A 22,070-nucleotide genomic window follows, 5' to 3' on the forward strand; every position below is an offset into this window, starting at 1 on the left:
CCTCGCCCTCCCGTTTGGGTGTGAGCCCTGTGTCCTGTTTCACAGCTCTCATATGATCTCACTGGAGCCACACAGCATCCTGCAGGGAGGCAGGGCGTGAGGAAACGACTGCTCAGAGAGGTTGATGAACTTGCTCAAAGTCACACCGTTGGTTAGATGCAGAGCCAGAACTAGAGCAGTGTTAGGCTCCAGATCCTGGACCCCCTCCTCTGTCTTGAAGGGCAACAGCGTGGGCTGCCTGGTCAGTGTCCACAGTGCAACTGCTCTGCACCGAATGCCACGTACAACCACAGGAGCTTGAGGATGTGGCTTCTCTAATAACCACACGAGCGGCAGGGCGAGGTGGTTTACGCCTGTGATCCCAACACTTTGGGAGTCCGAGGTGGGCAGATCATGAGGTCAGGAGTTTGAGACCAGCCTGGCCAACAAAGTGAAACCCTGTCTCTACTAAAAATAGCCAGATGTGGAGGCATGCACCTGTAATCCCAGCTACTTGAGAGGCTGAGGTGGGAGAATCGCTTGAATCTGGGAGACGGAGATTGCCGTGAGCCGAGATTGCACCTCTTCACTCCAGCCTGGGAGACAGAGGGAGACTCTGTCTCAATAATAACAACCCCACGAACACTGCCTGCCAAGCCAAGCCTAGCACCTCCAGTTTCCCCATCTCCATTTTTCTTCTGCGCTTACCCTTCTAGGACAGTAAGTTACAACAAACTTCACGGTGCTCTGGAGTCACACAGGGTATTTATGAAAAATACAGATTTCTGAGGTCTTAACTCCAGAGATTTAAATTTTGTAGATTTGGAAGGTGGCCTTAGAATCTTTTAAAAATGTAATCTATGCACATTAATTCTGTAGTTACACATGGATTTCTTTTCACTCAAGTAAAGCATCAAACTTTTCATGATTCTTCAATATTGAAATCTCTGTCTCTATTGGAGTCATTTTCCTGCAGCAGACCACAGTTCTCCAATGACCATTCATACTGACTTTCATCTAGGTTGGCTAAGTGGCAGAAGTGGTTTAATAATAATTGTACTGGGGCCAGGCACGATGGCTCGTGTCTGTAATCCCAGCACCTTTGGAGGCCGAGGTAGGGAGATCACTTGAGGTCAGGAGTTCGAGACCAGCTTGGTGAATATGTAGAAACCCTGTCTGTACTAAAAATACAAAAATTAGCCAGGTATAGTGGCATGTGCCTGTAGTCCCAGCTACATGGGAGGCTGAGGCAGTAGAATTGCTTGAGCCTGGGAGGCAGGGGGTTGCACTGAGATGAGACTGTGCCGCTGCACTCCAGACTGGGTGACAGAGCAAGACTCCATCTCAAGAACAAAAAAGAAAATAACCATACTGGGAGGAAAAGTGTCCCCCCTGTACCCTGCTAACTCATGTCCACCCAGAGAAAGTGTCGCTCCCCGATTCCCCATCCCTCCCTCGCCAACTCATGTCCACCAGAGCTTATGAATGTGACTTTATTTGGAAACACAATTTTTTGGGGGGGATCTGGCTCTGTCACCCAGGCTGGAGTGCAGTGATGTGATCTCAGCTCATTGCAACCTCTGACTCCTGGGCTCAAGTAACCCTCCCACCTCAGCCTCCTGAGCAGCTGAGACTACAGGTGCACGCCACCACATCTGGGTAATTTTTGTATTTTCTATAGAGACAGGGTCTACCTATGTTGCCAAGGCTGGTCTTAAACTTCTGGGCTCAAGTGACCCTCCTGCCTTGGCCTCCCAAAGTGCTGGGATTACACCATGAGCTACCACGCCTGGCCTGAAATAGAATCTTTGATGTAATCAATGTAAGATGAGGTCATGCTGGATGAGGGTGGGCCCTAACTTCAGTATGACTGGTGTCCTCCTAAGAGGGGAATTAGGGGACATTGACACAGAACCACCCGTATGGGAAGAAAACCCATAAAGATGGAGGCAGAGATGGGAGCGCTCCAACTACAAGCCCATAAACACCAAAGGACAGCAGCCACACTGGAAGCCCAGAGAGGGGCTTGGAGTGGATTCTTCCTCGCAGCCTCTAGAGGGAACCAGCCTTGCTGAAATCTTGGTGTCTGCTGTCCAGCCTCTAGAAGCAAAAAGAATGAATATATTTCTGTTTTCTGGCAGGGATGGAGTCTTGCTCTGTTGGCCAGGCTGGGATGCAGTGGCGCAATCTCGGCCCACTGCAACCTCTGCCTCATCGATTTAAACAACTCTCCCACCTCAGCCTCCAGAGTAGCTAAGACTACAGCACATGTTACCACACCAGCTAATTTTTGTATTTTTAGTAGAGTCGGGGTTTTCCCATGTTGGCCAGGCTGGTCTTGAACTGACTTCAGGCGATCCACTCTCCTCAGCCTCCCAAAGTATATTTCTGTTGCTTTAAGCCATCCTGTGTGTGGTGCTTGGTGATGGCCAACATAATATCACAGGAAATGGGATCCTTTGCCGTATATAACCATTTATGCGCCATTCCTTTTTTCTCTGCTCATTCTTTAAGAACACGTCCGCGAGTGATTTCCATGTCGTATTTTGTCTAACATTTTGTTGGGAAATTTTCAAACATACAGCAAACTGGGAGAATCTCATCAGAAGCACATGTATCCCTTCTAACCTGGATTTCACCATTCACATTCTACTCTTTTTTCCAAAGCAGTCTTTACAGGTTTGTGTATAGCTGCACTAACTCTTACAAATTGAGGCCTCATGCTTAGGAGTGACTATGAAGCTGGTGTGAAATTTATTTTCCTCTCCTTTCCTCCTCTATTAAGTGTAATTTTCATATAGTTTAAAAAAAATCAATCTTAAGGGTTATAGTTTGACAATGATATGCCTCCTTAAGGCCAATGGCCAAATCAAGATACACAACAGTTCAATTTCCCCAGAAAGTCCCAGGAATCTGTTTTAATACACCCCTCACGCAATTCTGATGAAAGGAACGAGGAGGAGACAGGGAACATGTATCCAGTTCTCTCGGCCAGAGGGAGAGTAAGTTTGAGATTCACATGGATTTCCAGGAGAGGCGCCATGTTTCCTCCAGCAAACGTGGCTGCCCCCATGCCGTCCTAGCCTTGGTTATCCACGCACAGGTGGAACCAGGGCTGCAGGCCTCCCCTCCAACTACAGGCTGTGACCACAAAGCAGGAAGAATAAGCAGGACCCACCTGAAGGCTGAGTTCCAGGGCAAGCTGCTGCTACATGCTCCTTCCACACCCCTCCCATGCCCACGTCCCCTGGCTGCAATCACTGCTATTCCATTTACTGCTTGTACGGACGAACACTGCAGGCCACACACACACACTGCCGGGGGCTGCTGCCTGCATGGGTTTCTCCAAAGTGGCTTCTTATCTGCTCTAGCCACATGACCCAGGTCCCAGGACCCAGGGCAAGCCCGGCAGCCCTAGTCTCTGAAAGTCAAACTTTACTGTGTTTGTCAAGGCCAGCAACAGGATCCTGAATCACTCACACCTCCTGCTCTTTTTCTTTCTCTAGTGGAGCAGAGTCTTGGCTGGAAGGGAATGGAAGGAGGGAAAAAACGAATGGCTAAAACCTAATAAAACAATAGTGATTTCATTGGTACAGAAAGAGTCCAAAAACAGACCTAAATAAATACATATGTAAATGATTGATAAGTGAAAAGGGTAGGTTTTTCAAAACATCGGTGGAAAAAGAGAGATTATTCAATAAATCTACTAGAACAACTGGTTAGTAATTTGGAAAAATATAAACCTAAAATAATACCTATCTTTTTTCTTATACCTCATCCCCCCCCAAAAAAAAAAAAAAATCCAGGGAAGCAAAATATTTAAGCAAAAACAAACCAATGAGAAAAAACACTAAACATAAAATTATTAGTAGGACACAAAAATATTTTGCTTTTATGTATAAAATATTAAGGTAGAGGCAGACCTTTCTCAGAATGATAAAACTGGTATATTTTACTGCAAGGAAATATAAAGATTTTGCGTTGAAGTTAAAAAACATTAAGTGAGGCAAAAGAGAAGTGAAAAGTGGAGGGAAAATAGTAACACAGACGCCAAAAAGCAGGCTAACGCCCTTTGCATCTAAGGAGAGATGATAAATCAATAAGAAAAAACAATAATCAATAGAAAGAGGGACAAAAGACATAAAAAGGCAGTTTACTAAAAATATGCAAAAAGTTTAGAAACGTGGAAAGACTCGGAACCTCCCTCATCCTTCATATAAATAAGAATTTAAACAGGAGCAATTTTTTATTCATTCGCAGTGATCAAAAACACTGCACATACATAGAATTGGTGAAAGTGTGGAGAAACAGGCATTCTCACACGTTTTTGGAGGGAATTAAAACTGGTACAGCTGTTTCCAGGGGCAGTGTAGCACTATCTGTTATAATCCAAAATGCATATTATTTAGATCCAGAAATTCCAAATCCAGGACTCTGTACTATGGTTGATTTGCATATATATGCAAAGTATGTAAGGATGCTTCTTGTAGCACTGATGTAATAGGAAAAAGCATCAACAGGAACAGCTGTTAAAAAGAATGGAGAAGGCAGGTTGCAGTGAGCTGAGATCTGGCCACTGCACTCCAGCCTGGATGACAGAGTGAGACTCCATCTCAAAATAAATAAATAAATTAAAAAGAATGGCATAAACCTATATTGCCGATATGGAAAGAGGGACAACATATGTCATTGGGTGAAAAAGACAGCAAGTTGTCAAGCAGTCTGTGTCTTTATGTGAGAAATAAAAAGAGGATAACATATGTGTGGCTGGGGGTGGTGGCTCACGTCTGTAATCCTGGCACTTTGGGAGGCGGAGGTGGATGGATTGCTTCAGTCCAGGAGTTTGAGACCAGCCTGGGCAACATGGCAAAACCCTGTCTCTACAAAAAATAAAAAGATTAGCTGGGTGTGGTGGTGTGTGTCTGTAGTCCCAGCTATTTGGGAGGCTAACGTAGGAGGATCACCTGAGCCCAGGAGGTCAAGGCCATAGTGAGCCAAGAGCACCTATGGCTGTACTCCAGTCTGGGTGACAGAGTGATACCCTGTCTTAAAAAAAAAAAAAATAAAGGCCGGGTGCGGTGGCTCAAGCCTGTAATCCCAGCACTTTGGGAGGCCGAGGCGGGTGGATCACGAGGTCAAGAGATCGAGACCATCCTGGTCAACATGGTGAAACCCCGTCTCTACTAAAAATACAAAAAATTAGCTGGGCATGGTGGCACGTGCCTGTAGTCCCAGCTGCTCAGGAGGCTGAGGCAGGAGAATTGCCTGAACCCAGGAGGCGGAGGTTGCGGTGAGCCGAGATCGCGCCATTGCACTCCAGCCTGGGTAACAAGAGCGAAACTCCGTCTCAAAAAAAAAAAAAATATATATATATATATATATATATATATATATATATACTCACGCACGTATATGGGTAAAATCTCTGTGAGACTACACAAGAAATGATGGTATTTATACAGGGACTAGAGTAAGAGGGAAACAATTCTTTTTTGCACATTCCTCTTAACTATTTAAATTTTTATACACTATATTAATATGTAATTATTATGACAGAAAAAATCTACAGTCTAGCTTTAATCAACTATGCTTACCATCCCCTGAGCAAACAGAATACTGTGGAATGTGATAACCTTTGACAGCTATCCTGATGAAGTGCCACTAGTGAGAATTAATGTCGATTAGAATGAGTTTCAAGGCCAGGCACAGTGGCTCGCGCCTATCATCCCAGCACTTTGGGAGGCTGAGGCATGCAGATCACTTGAGGCCAGGAACTCCAGACTAGCCTGGGCCACAGACCAAGAACCCTGTCTCTACAAATATTAACAAATGCTTTTGAAAAATGCAATTATCTGGGACATGGCAGATTTGAAAACAGCCCAGGAAAAAGCTCCTTCCCAGCCCTTTTGGCAGATACTGCTTCCTGTATCTAGAACATTCCAGGGGAGCCCCTGAAGGCCTTAGGATCTTGGCTGCATGCAAGGCTCAAAGCCAAGTAGCTGCCTACCAACTCTGCTCTCATCATGGCTACCTGGCTCTGCACTCAAGTTCACGAGTCCCCCTGGTCCACTGCCTTACCAGGTCATGCCCCATTCCATTGCATCTGGCAGATTCTCCCTCAACACGGGTCTGGACTCATGATATCTAGTCTGGGACATTCTCTATACTCTTATACTAACAGAGAAGATACTTAGGTGGAACTAGCAGTTAGTACTCCAGGATTCATTTTTTTCTATAAGGGAACTTCTATCTCAGTCTTTTTTTTTTTTTTTTTTTTTTTGATGGAGTTTTGCTCTTGTTGCCCAGGCTGGAGCGCAATGGTGCGATCTCAGCTCACTGCAAACTCCGCCTCCTGGGTTCAAGCGATTCTCCTACCTCAGCCTCCTGAGTAGCTGGGATTATAGGTATGCGCTACCACAGCCGGCTAATTTTGTATTTTTAGTAGAGACGAAGTTTCTCCATGTTGATCAGGCTGCTCTCAAACTCCCGACCTCAGGTGATCCGCCCGCCTCAGCCTCCCAAAATGCTGGGATTACAGGCGTGAGCCATCGCATCCAGCCTGTGTCAGTCTTTAAATGTGCACCTACATACTACACACATTTCATTCATGACACATCTATCTTCCTCCCTTTTCCCAAGTCAGACCAGCCACCGCTGTGGAGAAGGTCTGCTGTGAAGGGCCCTAGGTCTGACTGCTGAGATGGGCTTTTCCTGGCTGTGAAGGAGCAACACGCCATTGGCTGATTCGCTGGAATCAGCTCCACTCAGGGTACAAAGCAAACTCACCTACGTGAGTGTGATCGAGAGTGGTGGAGGAAGAAGTAAGGGTTTCCCACTCCTTTTTCCATTATTCCTGCTAAAGACTCTTCTTAAGCCTGTTTGATGAGCTCACCTGTGTCACCCACAAGTACTTCAATGTTTTCTAAAGAGAAACCTAGGTAGAAGGAACATTGAAAATTCCCCCACTTTCCCCAGGAAACCCAGAGGGAACTACAGTCCTGGATCAGGCTGCTTAGGGAGTCACAGCCATGCTGGCTGGAAGGCGGGGCGCTGACCTGAGGTTCTGCCTGCCTATGGGCTACAGTCTGGCAGTGCAGCCAGGGCCTCGACTGGGAACTTGCATCTTGGAAAGGGGAAGCAGCAACTACCTCCCAAGGGTCCCCTCTTCCGCTCCTGGGGTCTGCTGGAGCACAGGTGCAATGGCCCATTGCAACCTCATGGCAAGATTTTTAGGAAGGAGGTGAGGATCTACAAAGTCACCTGGTCCTGGACGGCCCCTGCTGCGGGACTTAAAGACCACGTGACAAGAACCTTAGCTTAGCAGCAGCTTTTCCTGACCTAGAAACTCCCCTTCCATGTGTGATGGAAAAGACGAACTTGTCCATTCCCCTGGACACCCCCTACAACACCGCTGCAGCTGAGCCACACACCAGTGACCCCCCAGGCAAGTCAGACCAACCCCCAGGACACCAGGCCCCTAAGGGAGCATGCCAGGAGCCACAAATCATTATTATTTCAGGTTTCCCACATATCTGGGCATTTCACAGACCCTACTGCTCATAAAGGAAGTGTTTCTCTAGCCTGACTACATTAAAATTGTCTAAATTAAAGGCCTCAGGATCCAACTGCAGCAACCAAGCATTTCCTCAGTGCCTGTGACACCAGGTAAACCTTTTCAAGCCAACACTCATCCGAGCTCACGCTATGACCTACACTCCCTCACCCCATTGAAGGGCAGCTGCCAGGAAGCCAGAGTGACCCACTGATTAATCAGTAACTGAGCATGCTGGGAGTCAATCACACGTCAGAGGAAGGCACACCTGCTCCCCCCAGGAAATCCCACTCACATGAGTATATGCATTGCCTCACATCATCCTAGAAGACATGTTTATGGGGTCTAGAATGCAAACAGCTTCAGCCTAAGGATTCTTCTTCTGTCTTCAGAGGCCTGACTTCAGCCCACTCAGAAGGATCAGAGAGGACTCTGAATGGTACCTTATCCCTCTTAGCTCAGTTAGAATGGCAATCATTAAAAAATCAGGAGACAACAGATGCTGGAGAGGATGTGGAGAAAAAGGAACACTTTTATACTGTTGGTGGGAGTGTAAATTAGTTCAGCCATCATGGAAGACAGTGTGGCGATTCCTCAAGGATCTAGAAATAGAATTCCATTTGAGTCAGCAATCCCATTACTTGGGTATATACCCAAAGGATTATAAGTTGTTCTACTATAAAGACATGAACACGTATGTTCATGCAGCACTGTTTACAATAGCAAAGACCTGGAACCAACCCAAATGCCCATTGATGATAGAATGGACAAAGAAAATGTGGCACATATACACCATGGAATACTATGCAGCCATAAAAAAGGATGAGTTCATGTCCTTTGTAGGGACATGGATGAATCTGGAAACCATCATTCTCAGCAAACTGACACAAGAACAGAAAACCAAATACCGCATGTGCTCGCTTATAGGTAGGTGTTGAACAATGAGAACACATGAGCACAGGTAGGGAAGGATCACACACTGGGGTCTGCTGGGGGAGCTAAGGGAGGGACAGTGAGGGGTGGGGAGGTTTGGGGGGGATAACATGGGGAGAAATGCCAGATATAGGTGATGGGGAATGGAGGCAGCAAACCACCTTGCCATGTATGTACTTATGCAACAATCCTGCATGATCTGCATATTACCCCAGAACCTAAAGTACAAAAAAAAAAAAAGAAAAAAAGAAAGGCATTTGCTACCCCTTGACTTAATCTCATGCCTAAGATTGTCCCTAATGAGTATGCATTGAAAATATTGGGCATTTGGAGACCCATATTGCAGGATCTCTCTGAACTACAGGTTCCTACATCTGCTCCACCCACTTTAAGAGTTCAGGTAGAAATCTATGGGATAGGGTGGGAGGAGGGAGAGTGTCAGGAAGAATAGAGAATGGATGCTGGGCTTAATACATGGGTGATGGGTTGATGCGAACAGCAAACTACCGTGGCACACGTTTGCCTATGTAACAAAGCTGCACATCCTACACGTGTACCCCTGAAGTTAAAATAAAAGTTAGAAGGGGAAAAAAAAATCTATGGAAAAATACTGAAAAATGTAGATCGGGCCGGGTGTGGTGACTCACGCCTGTAAACCCAGCACTTTGGGAGGTCAAGGCAGGCAGATCACCTGAGGTCAGGAGTTCGAGACCAGCCTGGCCAACATGGTGAAACTCTTGTCTCTATTAAAAATACAAAAATTAACCGGGCATCGTGGCCTAATTTGTGTAATCCCAGCTACTCAGGACGCTGAGACAGGAGAATCACTTGAATCAGGAGGTGAAGGTTGCAGTGAGCCGAGATCGCACCATTGCACTCCAGCCTGGGCAACAAGAGTGAAACTTTGTCTCAAAAAAGAAAAATATAGATCACTATATCCACTAAAAATGCATGACTATTAGCTCTACAGGCATCATCATTATCCAAGTGTTCTTTATCTGAGTTCCTGAAGATTCAAGCTGCAAAGGACAGCAAAAACTATGTAGATATTTATGAGATAGCAAAAATCTTATAGGTATTTATGAGTCAGTTGATCGAAAAATTTGGCCTTTGCTCAAACACTGATCACCTCCTCCCCCAACTTTGCCCTGCCCATCTAGGCAAAGTGTTCTCTCTTTGATGGTTAGAGGTTGCTATTATCCAACAATATGCAATGTAACAAAATGCAAAGTAAGATAAACATCAATGCAGAAAAAAAATAGAAAACTCCATGAAGTCACTGAAAGCAACAGAGAACTGTTTGACTCACAATTCCATTGCCAAATAAGGAGGCCAGTGTCGAAGAAGAGGCAATGAACAAAGGAAGAAGCCTTTCAAAAGAGATAGACCTGTTTGTCAAAGGATGTAGAGAGACCCTTAGCCCTTAAATAGCCTTGCTAATGAGATGACTTATTTAGTAGTATGCTGTGAATTTCAAAGTGGAATTTATAGCATGTGACATTGTGCTTCCATGCATTTTTTTTTTTTTTTTTTTTGAGACAGGGTCTTACTCTGTCACCCAGGCTGGAGTGCAGAGGCATGATCTCGGCTCACTGCAACCTCCACCTCCAGTTTCAAGTAATTCTCCTGCCTCAGCCTCCCGAGTAGCTGGGACTACAGGCATGCGCCACCATGCCCGGGTAATTTTTGTGTTTTTGTAGAGATGGGGTTTCACCATATTGTCCAGGCTGGTCTCGAACTCCTGACCTTAAGTGATCTGCCTGCCTCAGCCTCCCAAAGTGCTGCGATTATAGGCGTGAGTCATTGCGCCCAGCCCATATAATTTTGTTGAAAAAACCACACATGTCCACAAACCCAACATGACTTGACTCACTGTTTGCTCAACTTAAGAACTGGCGCACCACTGAAATCTTTAAGTCCTTGTCAGTTTCTTTTTTGAAGAATCAATTTCCCTTCCCGAATCCCTTGTCCTATGTCTATGAAACTTTGGTCTTCATTTAGAATAGAGTAATTTTAAAAAGGCGCCTTTTATTCTAGGATTCAAGGACTCTTCTACTTGGGCCTAAGAAACAATTGAACTTTATAGCACATTGTCTCCAATTGGCATAAGTCATTACGGTTGGTTCCAAAGACCCTGCCTGGCACAAAAGAAAGCAACTGCGAAACTAAGCTGGTCTGTCCCTTTCCCTGTTTGGGGACAACACAAGATCATGGAAGCTGGACTGATTCAGTCCAAGGTAGGTGCTCCTTATTCCTCCACAGCAGAGTCTCAAAGCGTAGGCCTCAAACTGACTTGAAAATTTGAGGTTTTTCTTTGCTGTTTGTAAGTAAATGATGCCATTTCGTAGATTTTTATTATTACATAAAACTAAGGGCTACTTATGAGCACCTAAGACGGTTATTATGAGTTGTTAACATTTGAATTTTTTTTTTCGAGACAGAGTTTCATTCTGTTGCCCAGGCTGGAATGCAGTGGCATGATCTTTGCTCACTACAACCTCCTCCTCCCAGGTTCAAGCAATTCTTGTGCCTCAGCCTCCTGAGTAGCTAGGATTAAAGGCATGTGCCACCACATCCTGACTGGAATTTATAAACTAAAACCAGCCATTTCTAGAGATCCCTATAAAAAAACTCTGATTCCCTTTCTCATTAGGTAATCTGAACATAATTCAATGCTAAGCAACATTGGAAAGGTTCTACTGGGAACAAGAAAATGTAGAGAACTAGAATTCGACTCTCCCTTTTAAAGGAGAAATTACAACTAATTCATGTAGGTAATTTTCAGCCAAGTTTATTGCAGGTTGCATGGTTTACTCTTAAGTATGCAATGACATACTTGCATGAATGAAATTGCTGGCTACTAGCTTCACTGTAACAGGATTTTAAAATACTTTGTATGCATCGGATTTCAAATATGTTAGAGCAAATGCCACCTCCCTTAAATTTGCTCATCTGCTATTGCTATTTAAATACCTTGCAATATACCATCAAGGTAAGAAACTGAAGTACTTGAATAAGGTTTCTGGGGCAGTATTTTACAATATAAAGTACTGAGCTTGAGGTTCATATTTCTCGGTTTTAAGCTTTACAAGTGTTGCTAGCATCAAGTTTGTTGTTCTCTAATTTTGTTGTTATGGCTGAGCCCTTTTTTTTTTTTTTTTTTTTTTTTTTTTTGAGATGGAGTCTTGCTCTGTCGCCTAGGCTGGAGTGCAGTGGTGCAATCTCCACTCACTGCAACCTCTGCCTCCCTGGTTCAAGTGATTTTCCTGCCTCAGCCTCCCGAGTAGCTGGGACTAGAGGTACGAGCCACCACACCCAGCTAATTTTTGTATTTTTTAAGTAGAGACGGGGTTTCACTATGTTGGTCAGGATGGTTTTGATCTATGATAACCTCATGATCCACCCACCTCAGCCTCCCAAAGTGTGTGAGCCACCGTGCTCTGGCCATGACTGAGCTCTTTTTCCGTCAGAAATAGAGTAGGTGGGGAAAGTGGTCATTAGAGTCCTCTGCCCACCTTAGAATACCATGTGACCCAGCAATCCAATTACTATATACCCAAAGGAATATAAATCATTCTATCATAAAGAATATGAATGTGTATGTCCATTGCAGCAGTGTTCCCAATAGCAAAGACATGAAATCAACTCAAATGCCCATCAATGGTAGACTGGATAAAGAAAATGTGGTACATATATACCATGGAATACTATGCAGCCATGAAAAAGAATGAGATCATCTTCTTTGCGGTAATGTGGATGGAGCTGGAAGCCATTATCCTTAGCAAACTGACGCAGGAACAGAAACCCAAATACCACATGTTCTCACTTATAGGTGGGAGCTAAATGATGAGAACTTAAGGAGACAAAGACAAAAACAACAGACACCAAGGCGTACCTGAGAGGAAGGCTGGGAGGAGGGAGAGGAGCAGGAAACATCACTAATGGGTACTAGACTTAACACCTGGTGACAAAATAATCTGTATAGCAAACCCCCATGATATGAGTTTACATATTTAACAAACCTGCACATGTATCGTTGAACTTAGAAGTTAAAACAAAAAAAGAATAACAGCAATTAGAGAAGACCGAGAACCACTGTTCTGAGTCTATGTGGTTTAGAGAATTTTGCATGAAAAGACACCAGAAAAAGTAAACAGGACTAGAAACCCAGGCAACCTGGGGCATGCCTATGAATGTCACCCAGGTACTTATAGCCCCATGGGGACTTGGGGGTCATAACCCTGAGAGCAATGTGGGTCTCAATTGAGATTTTATATGGTTAACTTCACTTCTAACCCTTGAAGGAGACTCAAGGGATGGGTGAACTGCGAGAGCCTGAATGGAGAGAAGGAGAGGTTTTGCTAATTCTCTCTGGCTGCAAAGAACTGAGGACAAAGGCAGAAATGAGTGACTGGGTTGATGGTTCTCCATTCTTTCCATCAACTCCCAACCCTTTAGCTAACAAGACACAGAAAAGAGGTTTCCTTAATCTTCCATTTTTAAAGTATCTTGTGTATGCTAATAACTCCTTTTCAGTTATGTACATCTCAATTTTCCATTCATTCACTTATTTAAACATTCATTCATTCATTCATTCATTTTTTGAGACAGGGTCTCACTCTGCTGCCTAGACTAGAGTACAGTGGTGCGATTACAGCTCACTGCAGCCTTGACCTCCTGGGCTCAAGCAATCCTCCCATCACAGCCTCCCAAGTAGCTGGGACTACAGGCGCATGACCATGCCTGGCTATGTTAGAATTTTTTTTGGAGAGATAGGGTCTCACTATGTGGTGCAGGCTGGCCTTGAACTCCTGGTGTCGCCCTCCTTCTGCATTGACCTCCCAAAGTGCTGGGATTACAGGTATGAGCTCATGCCCAGACCATTCAAATATTCATTAGTTGGTATGTACCGGTGTGCCTGTGTGTGCTGGAGAAATCCAGATGAATTAGACAAGTCCAGTCCTCAAAGAGTTTACAGATTAGTAGACATAATAATACAGAAGACAAGAGCCATAGTGAAAGTACATTAAATAAGAAAGAATGTTATCGGCTGGGTGTGATGGCTCACGCCTGTAATCTCAGGACTTTAGGAGGCCAAGGTGGGTAAGGTCAGGAGTTTGAGAGCATGTCAAAACTCTGTTTCTACTAAAAATACAAAAATTAGTCGGGGGATGATGGTGTGCACCGGTAATCCCAGATACTAGCGCGGCTGAGGTAGGAGAATTGCTTGAACGCAGGAGGCAGAGGTTGAACTCTCAGTGAGCTGAGATCATGCCACTGCACTCCAGCCTGGGGCCTGGGCAACACAGCAAGGCGCTGTCTCAAAAAAAAAAAAAAAAAAAAAAAAAACAAGAAGAAACAAAAAGAAAAGAATGTTATGAATGCTGTGAGATAAGATAGGTTCAGGTAAAGAGCTATGAGATTCTGAGAGAAGGGGGAAAACAGGTATAGATGAGGAGGTAAAGAGAATCTCTGTGGAAGAAAAAGCATTCAAGCTGGACTTAAGGGAAATGGCAATAGGGAGCCATTGAAGACTCAGGAGCACTGCTATAACATAATCAAGTTCTCTTTAGAAAGGTTCACAGACAATGGGGAACAGAGGAAGACCTGCCCAAGAGACTATTGGAATAGTGAGTGAAACGAGGCTCTAGCCAAAGTAGGGTAGCAGTGGGGGAAATGTTCCAGAAGAAGGACTAAGCGGGGTGAAGTCAGCGGCTTAGACAGGCAGGTGCTCTAGGTCACTGGCTCTTCTTGTTGCAGTTACTCCCCATTTTCTCCCTCTGCCTATGGATTCTCTAGGACACAGTAGGCAATGGAAACGGTTACCATAAAGAGTAAGAAAAACATCAATAATACCCCAGACATAATGCCGAGTGAAAGCAGCTGTCAGCAGAGCGCATGATTTCCGTATAAAGATGAGGGACCCACAAAACCATCCCACGGTGATAGCGATTAGGACAGTGGCCGCCTCTGGGAGGCACTCTTGCCTGAAAGGAGGAAGGAGCCTGTGCTAGGTGCTGGAAGAGTTTTAGGCCTTGATCTGGGTGGTGGTAACAGAGATGTTTACCTGGGTTAAAAAAAAAATCACTGAGCTGTACGTTTAAGCTTTGTGAACTTTGCTGGAAATGAGAAGTGAGAGAAACTAACAATGGAGAGACTGAGAAGTCATGACAGGGATCTGGGTGGGGTGGGAGGCAGAATCTATGAATATGCTACCTGGGTTTTCAAAAGGGACTTTGCAGATGCCATTAAGTGAAGGATCTTGAGATGGGGAGATTGTCCTGGATCACCCAGGTATGTCCAGTGTGACCCCGAGTGTACTTTTAAGTGGAAGATGGATGCAGGAGTGTCAATCACAGGAGGAGACGCAGCGACGGAGGCAGAGGCTGGCATGATGAGATTGCTGGCTGGGCCATGAGCCGAGGAATGCAGGCAGCCTCCAGTAGCTGGAAAAGGCAGGAAAAATGAATCTCCTCTAGAGCCTCCAGAAGGAATGCTGCCCTGCAAATTCATTTTTTACTTTGAAACTGTAAGAGAGTAAATGTGTGTTGCTTTAAGTCACTGAGTTTGTGATAATTTGTCAGAGAAGCAATCAAAAATGAATTTGGGAGGAAAACCAAAAGGGTATGCGTCCGGCAGCCAGGTGAAGCAAGTGTATTGGGGTGGAGGGGGGTGATCAATGGTGTCACCAGTTGCTGCCAGGCTATGTAAGATAAGGTGAGCACTGACAACAAGGTGCAGGAAGGCGAAGGTTCTGGTAACACCAGCAAGGGCTGTTTCAGTGGTGTGGTGGGTTTCAGAGTGCATGGGGTGCTTGTCACCTGTCTACATAAATGAAGACTACATATGGACCAATGCTGAGCATGTGTCATAAGAAAATAAATAAATGAAGATGATGAATGCTGTTGCCAAAGCATCAGTCCGGGTTATTTCCCACGAATACTTCCAAAGATAATTACTCTCATGTGTTTCTAGGATTCCTGTCTGTTTCTTGTTATTTCCTCCAGAGAATCCTAACTTTTGACCTTCTTCCCAATTCTGGGTCTCAAAGCCTCTTCATTCACTGAATTGTGGGGTGACACCAGAGAGCACTCCTGGAGCCTGTGCTGCCCTGGGGTGGCCATGGAACCGCAGTCAGCTGGGCCCTGGATGCTCCACCAGATGGCCCTAGCTTCGTCCTCCAGGTGAGACTCACCTGGCATCACAGTGGGCCAGAGTGTAGAAGCCCCGGCAGGTGGTGGAGGGCAGTCACTGTTGATTGGTCAGGCAGGCTCCCTGGGATGCCCCCGTAGAGCCAAGCGATCTCAACCCCATCAGCGAGCCGACTTCTCAGCTCCACTCTGCTCAGAAGGTGGTGGCAGTTCAGCAAATTCCCCAAGCATCAGTTTTTATCAGACTGGTTTTCCAAGACAGGCTGAGCTTAAGATGTTCTAGGATCTGGATGGGGTGGGAACCCCAAGTCTTCCTGCACTTAGATCTCCTCCTTATTGCCCATTCCCATTTAATAATTCAAGACCTGAAGCTCTGAATGGCCAGAACCCAAAGTCTTGCAGACTCATGTGTGGCTGAATCTGTGGACTTCTCAGCCACCTGAGACAGAGACGCACCCTGTGGAATTAGAACATGGCATGGAGACCTTCAGACATCAAGGTTACCCCAACAATAGTGGCTGGGGATTCAGGCTTGCCTTCCTCCAGGGTCTTCTCAAACAGAGGGCATGGTCAGCTGCCATGGTCAGATATCTGCTCACAGGAGGACCTCTCCAGGATTGGGGGACATGGGGAACTATGAGCCACCCTCTGACAGTTATCATCCTCTGGGTGGCAGGTTTGGGGCTCAGGAAGAACCCCAGTTCTTCCATATTCACTTTATTTCTTTATTGAGATGAGGTCTCCTCTGTCACTCGGGCTGGAGTGCAGTGGCGTGATTACAGCTCATTGCAGGCTCAACTTCCTGGGCTCAGGTGATCCTCCCACCTCAGCCTCCCAAGTAGCTGGGACCACAGGTGCAGGCCACCATGCCCAGCTAATTTTTGCAGAGACAGGATTTCACCATGTTGCCCAGGCTGGTCTCAAACTCCTGGGCTCTAGTGATCCACCTACCTCAGCCTCCCAAAGTGCTGGGATTACAGACATGAGCCACTGTGCCTGGCCCCCATTCACTTTAAAGTGCATGTAAAACTTTTGATCTTGCTGTTGTTATCGCCAAGCATGAGAAAAATAAAGTGGATCAATTTAAAGATAAATATTAAATATGATAGTTCAAGTGGTACACCAAACTGGTGAAAGGTGAAATACTTATACAAGAAACCAGAGTATAGTACACCAAACTGGGGGGGAAAAGCCCTGGGCTGGCGATTCATGGATGCCCAGAGTCTGGGAAACAGTATCGCCTGGGAAGGAGGTTTAGACCTAAAGTCCTTTCCTCATCTATTTCTTTGGTGAAAAATGCCAGTGGCAGCTCAATAAATGAACTTTATACTCTGCTAACATGTGGCTGCAACTAGAAAAGCACTGTTCTGGCTTGAGCTTCGGGTGAGGCTCTTGACCCCACTGCCCTGAGGACTTCCCTGCTCAGCCATGGCTCTGTCACCGGCTGAAGGTGGGCAGCTCGGCTTCCCATTGTCCAAGGCCGTGGCAGACAGCATGTTGGCTCAAACAGGTTGGACTTGTTTCGTGAATGTGCCTTCGTGTGAGTGTGAATGTATGCACATAGAGGGAGTGCAGCGAAGTTGGGTGCAGGGGGAACAAACAGGGTCAGGCCTTCTCCCTGGAGGAAAGGCCAGGATGCTCCCATCCAAGGGCTAAGCCAGCAGGACAGGCCCCTAGGTGGGGCACCATTCAGAAAGGAGCCCCAAACAACAGCGCTGGTTCATAGCACTCGCCTTCCCCAGCAAAACCCTTCTGCTCCTCCAGAGACAGCGATGGGGCTCCAACCACAGGGGCGTCAGCATCCCTGGTCCAGCAGGAGAGGAGGGAAGTGCAAACGGCAGCTTGGGGCTTGCTAGAAGGGCTTAGCGAGCAAGATGAATAGAAATTATCTTCATCCAGGCATTTCTTTGAAAGGATACCCCACACCCAGATTTCACCTTTGACACCTTTACCATAAGTTTTTTTTTTTTTTTGAAGCAGGGTCTTGCTCTGTCACCTAAGCTGGAGTATACTGGCCTGATCTGGCTCACTGCCACTTCTACCTCCCTGGCTCCAGTGATCCTCCCACCTCAGCCTCCTGAGTAGCCAGGACTATAGGCATGAGCCACCACACCCAGCTAATTTTTTGTAGAGACAGGGTTTCGCCACATTGCCTACGTTTGTCTTGAACTCCTGGGCTCAAGTGATTCACCCACCTTGGCCTCCCAAAGTGCTGGGATTACAGGCGTGAGCCACTGTGCCTGGGCTTCCCCTCTTTCAATTTAAAGACAACCCTGTACTAGCTCTTAGATTAGAACTCTGCAGGCAGACGCAGGCAGACCAGTGGTGTGCTGGGCTAGTGTGACCATTGTCAAGTTTGGGCCATGCGTCTAGAGATGGATTGTTTTGAGTTTTGTTCTGCATGCTCAGATTGGGGCCCAGAAATAGGGGTATCTGCAGCAGGCTGCCCTGGGACTCTTAGGTAACAGGTGAGCATACAGGTTGGAAGCACATGTAAACTGGGTCCCTGAGTCCTCTCTGAGGGTCAGGCAAGGCAAAGCATGGTGCTAGGGGGTTAGCAGGGCTGGGAGGGGGGCTGTCCAGGGCAGCTGGCCAGTGGTGGCCAGAAGCACACTCAGGATACTGTTGGGAGGACCAGCCACACCCTAAGGCTCCTGTGTAGAGGACACAGTGACAACACAGGGCGGGCCCCAGGAGCCACCGCAAGCCTGGCAGTCTCAGCCTCTTTTATTTCCTGCACTCAGTTTTTCTTTTCTTTTTCTTCTTCTTCTTCTTTGTGTGTGTGTGTGTGTGTGTGTGTGTGTGTGTGTGTGTTTGTGACAAAGTCTCGCTCTGTCGCCCAGGCTGGAGTGCAGTGGTGTCATCTTGGCTCATTGAAACCTCCGCCTCCCAGGTGCAAACGATTCTCCTGCCTCAGCTTCCCCTCCCCAAGTAGCTGGGATTACAGGCATACACCACCACACCTGGCTAATTTTTGTATTTTTAGCAGAGATAAGATTTTACCATGTTGCCCCCGCTGATCTTGAACTCCTGACCTCAAGTGATCCACCCGCCTCAGCCTCCCAAGTGGCTGAGAGTCCACCACCATGCCCAGTGCACAACCATGCCATGCCACGCCTGTCCAATTTTTTGCATTTTTAGTAGAGATTGGGTTTCGCCATGTTGGCCAGGCTGGTCTCAAACCCCTGACTTCAAGTGATCCGCCTGCCTCGGCATCCCAAAGTGCTGGGATTACAGGTGTGTGCCATCACGCCCAGCCTCCTGCCCTCAGTTTTTCTTGTATCTTCTCCAAAACCCTTCAGCACACCCCAACACGAAACACCAACTTTTAAGATTAAACTGGGCTCCCACTGCAGAATGCTGAGCCCCAGCATATTGTCTAGAGAATCTCATTCATCCCCCTTTTCCCTGTGGCCACAGCCACTGAGTAGCAGTCACACAGTAGCATTCTGCCTAATCTCCTCACACCCACTTATGTTTTCTCTGTTCCTTCTTGACACTGCAGCCAGGGCCTTCTTCCAAAGATGCAAATCTGACCATGAACCCCACTTGAATCTCTTCCATGACTTCCAATTTTTTTGAGATGGAGTCTCGCTCTGTCGCCCAGGTTAGAATGCAGTGGTGCGATCTCAGCTCACTGCAACCCCCGCTTCCCAGGCTCACCTGGCTTCCCATTTTTGTTAGAGTCAAGTCGCAAATCCTGACCACACCTACGAAGCCCTGTGTGATGTGGCCCCCGCTGACTTTTGGCCTCCCCCGACATCCTTGTCCTTGCCCATCAGCCTCTCGCCACATTGGTTTTATCTCCCATCTTTTACTATGGCAAGCTCTTCCTGCCAGAGCCTTCATGCATACTGTCCCCTTTGCCTGAAATATTCCTCCTGCTACATGTCACCTGGCTAAGCCCAGTCTATCAATCAGCTCTCAGCGTCAATGTCACTGTCTCAAGAAGGCTCTTTCTATGCTCCTCCACTCTAGACCCATATTCTGATAGCACCATTAATTAAGCAACTATTATATGATCTGTGTGTTCCCTCTCCTTCCCCATTATCCTGTTAGCTTCATGAAGACAAGAACCAAATTATTTTGTTCATTGATGCCTCACCAAGCCCAGCACAGTGCTATCAACCCATTACGGAACCTGTTACATGATTACATAAATGAATGAGAAATTAGGTAGGATGGTCCAATGAAAAGCCACCCGAAACAGTGAGTGCTAAGTCCTTTCAACCACAGATTTAAGAGTACTGGCTGGGTTCATCTTGAAAGCAAGAGCTAGAAGCAGGAGACAGCTGTTGGTTTTCAGGAGTCCCCCTTATCCATGGTTTCACTTTCCATGGTTTCAGTAACCCATGGTCAATCTGGGTCCAAAAATATAATTAAATGGAAAATTCCAGAAATAATTCATATGCTTTAAATTAGTTTTCATTAGTAGCCAATGCCACATCACCATACCCATCATTCACCTCACTCCAATACATCATAGAGGCATCTTATCATCTTTTTTTTTTTTTTTTTTTGCGTTGGGAGTCTCACTCTGTTGCTTAAGCTGGAGTGTAGTGGCACAATCACAGCCCACTGCGACCCCCACCTCTCAGGTGATCTTCCCACCTTAGCCTCCCAAGTAGCTAGAATTATAGGTGCATGCCACCATACCTGGCTAATTTTGGTATTTTTTGTAGAGACAAGGTCTCCCTATGTTGCCCAGGCTGGTTTTGAACTCCTGGGCTCAAGTGATCCTCCCACCTTGGCCTCCCAAAGTGCTGGGATGCCAGATGCCAGCCTCATTGTATCATCTCACATCATCGCAAGAAGAGTGAGCACAGTACAATAAGAGGTTTTGAGAGAAAAGGACCACATTCACATAGCTCTTATTGCAGTATATTGTTATAATTGCTCTATTTCATTATTGTCATTAATCTCTTCCTACTGTTCATAATTTATAAATTTAACTTTATCATAGGTATGTATCTATGGGAAGAAACATACCATATTTAGGGTTTGGTACTATCAGTGGTTTTTGGCATCCGCCAAGGGTCTTGGAATGTATCCCCTTAGACAAGGGGGAACTTCTGTATATCTAAGTATGATGGCCCCATAGTCATCAGTTCCAGAGCCTGGGGAACACCCAGAGACTCGGTTTGCCTCTGGCCTGAGCCTACCTGGAATCCTGTGGACTAGTCTGTCTCCCCAACCCAAAGATTTTGGGGATGGAGCCAGCATTGATTTTGGAGTCAGATTCATGTGGCTTTTCCACTATTTTGCTATTTGACCTCAGGCACATTCATCAGAGCCTCCCTGAGCCTCAGATGCCATATTCTGAAACGGGAATAACAGAACTTGCCCCAGGTTTAGTTAAGGACTTAAATACCACCATGAGCTGGTACTGCAAAGCAGCGTGCAGCTCAGCACACAGTCTGGTTCAAAGAGCCAGTCGCTTTTCCTTAGCAAAACCGGCTCATGCCTTTCATTTCGCTCTTCTGGACTCCCAAGCCAGCATGTAGGACCGGATACAAGGGGAGTTCTGAGGTGTTGGAGGACACAATTCACCCCAGACACGGCCCAGGCCTCTCTACCCACCCACGGGAGCCTTGGGGCAAGGCTAGGGCGGCACCAGGAAACCCAAGCTAGTGAGAAGAGCTACTGATCCGTGCCTCCTTGAAGCAGAAGTGAGGTGGGATGGAGAGGTGGGGACAGGTGAGCCCATTATCCAAACAGAAACGGAGAGTGGTTGCAAAGAGGGAGAGGCCGATATGGGAGGAGGAAGGAAAAACGGGGCGTGTTGGGGGCTGCGGCCAGACATGGGGACCCAGGTTGCTGGAGGGCAGGGGTGGCAGAAAGAACACGCTGGATGGAGGGGTGCTAGGGAAGTGGGAGAGCTAGCACGGAGGCGGGCCAGGCGATAAGAATGGAAGGAAGAGCAAGTTCCTGGAGAGAGGAAGGCGGGGTTGTGGGGACGACAGTGACCTGTTGCCTGGAGAGGAGACAGGGGAAGCGAGGGAAGGGAGGGCAGAGGCTGTCACCTTGGATTCTCCTAGAGGGCAGGTGAACGGGGCGCGCCCGGGAGTGGAGGGCTGGGTTGGGGTGCGGTGGGGGGTCCCGGCCGGACTGTACCTGCGGGTCCCCGCGCAGCTCGCCCACGTAGTACTGCTCCAGCCAGCGGCGCGCGTTGGCCGAGTGCCTGTGCGGCGGCCCGTCCAGGTCGGCGCTGATGTCCTGGCCCGCCCTGGCCCGCAGCAGCTGCTCGCCCCCCGGGTGGTGCCGCACGAAGCTGGAGAGGTCGTAGAGACGGGCACCGCGGCGGACCCAGCACGCGCCGGCCGCCAGGCGCCGCTGGACCTCGGAGGGCGAGAACGAGGCGGCGGGGGGCGGAGCGGGGGCCATGGCCGGAGACCGCAGCTTCCAGCGCGCAGCCCGGCGTCTGTTTCGCTGCCGCCCTGAGCGCCTCTAACATC

General features: G+C 47.0%; 1 protein-coding gene across 1 annotated transcript in view; it reads right to left on the bottom strand.

Moving 5' to 3' along the window:
- Positions 1-22,070, bottom strand: part of FA2H (fatty acid 2-hydroxylase) — a 67,166-nt gene extending 45,096 nt beyond the window's left edge. The window contains exon 1 of the mRNA XM_032284442.1: positions 21,730-22,070. Within this exon, the coding sequence (XP_032140333.1) occupies positions 21,730-21,999 (270 nt within the window). The 5' untranslated portion in view covers positions 22,000-22,070. The remainder of the gene's footprint in view (positions 1-21,729) is intronic.

This window comes from Sapajus apella, unplaced genomic scaffold (assembly GCF_009761245.1).
Source record: "Sapajus apella isolate SASKATOON/1434 unplaced genomic scaffold, GSC_monkey_1.0 scaffold15, whole genome shotgun sequence".
NCBI classification, from domain to species: Eukaryota; Metazoa; Chordata; class Mammalia; order Primates; family Cebidae; genus Sapajus; species Sapajus apella.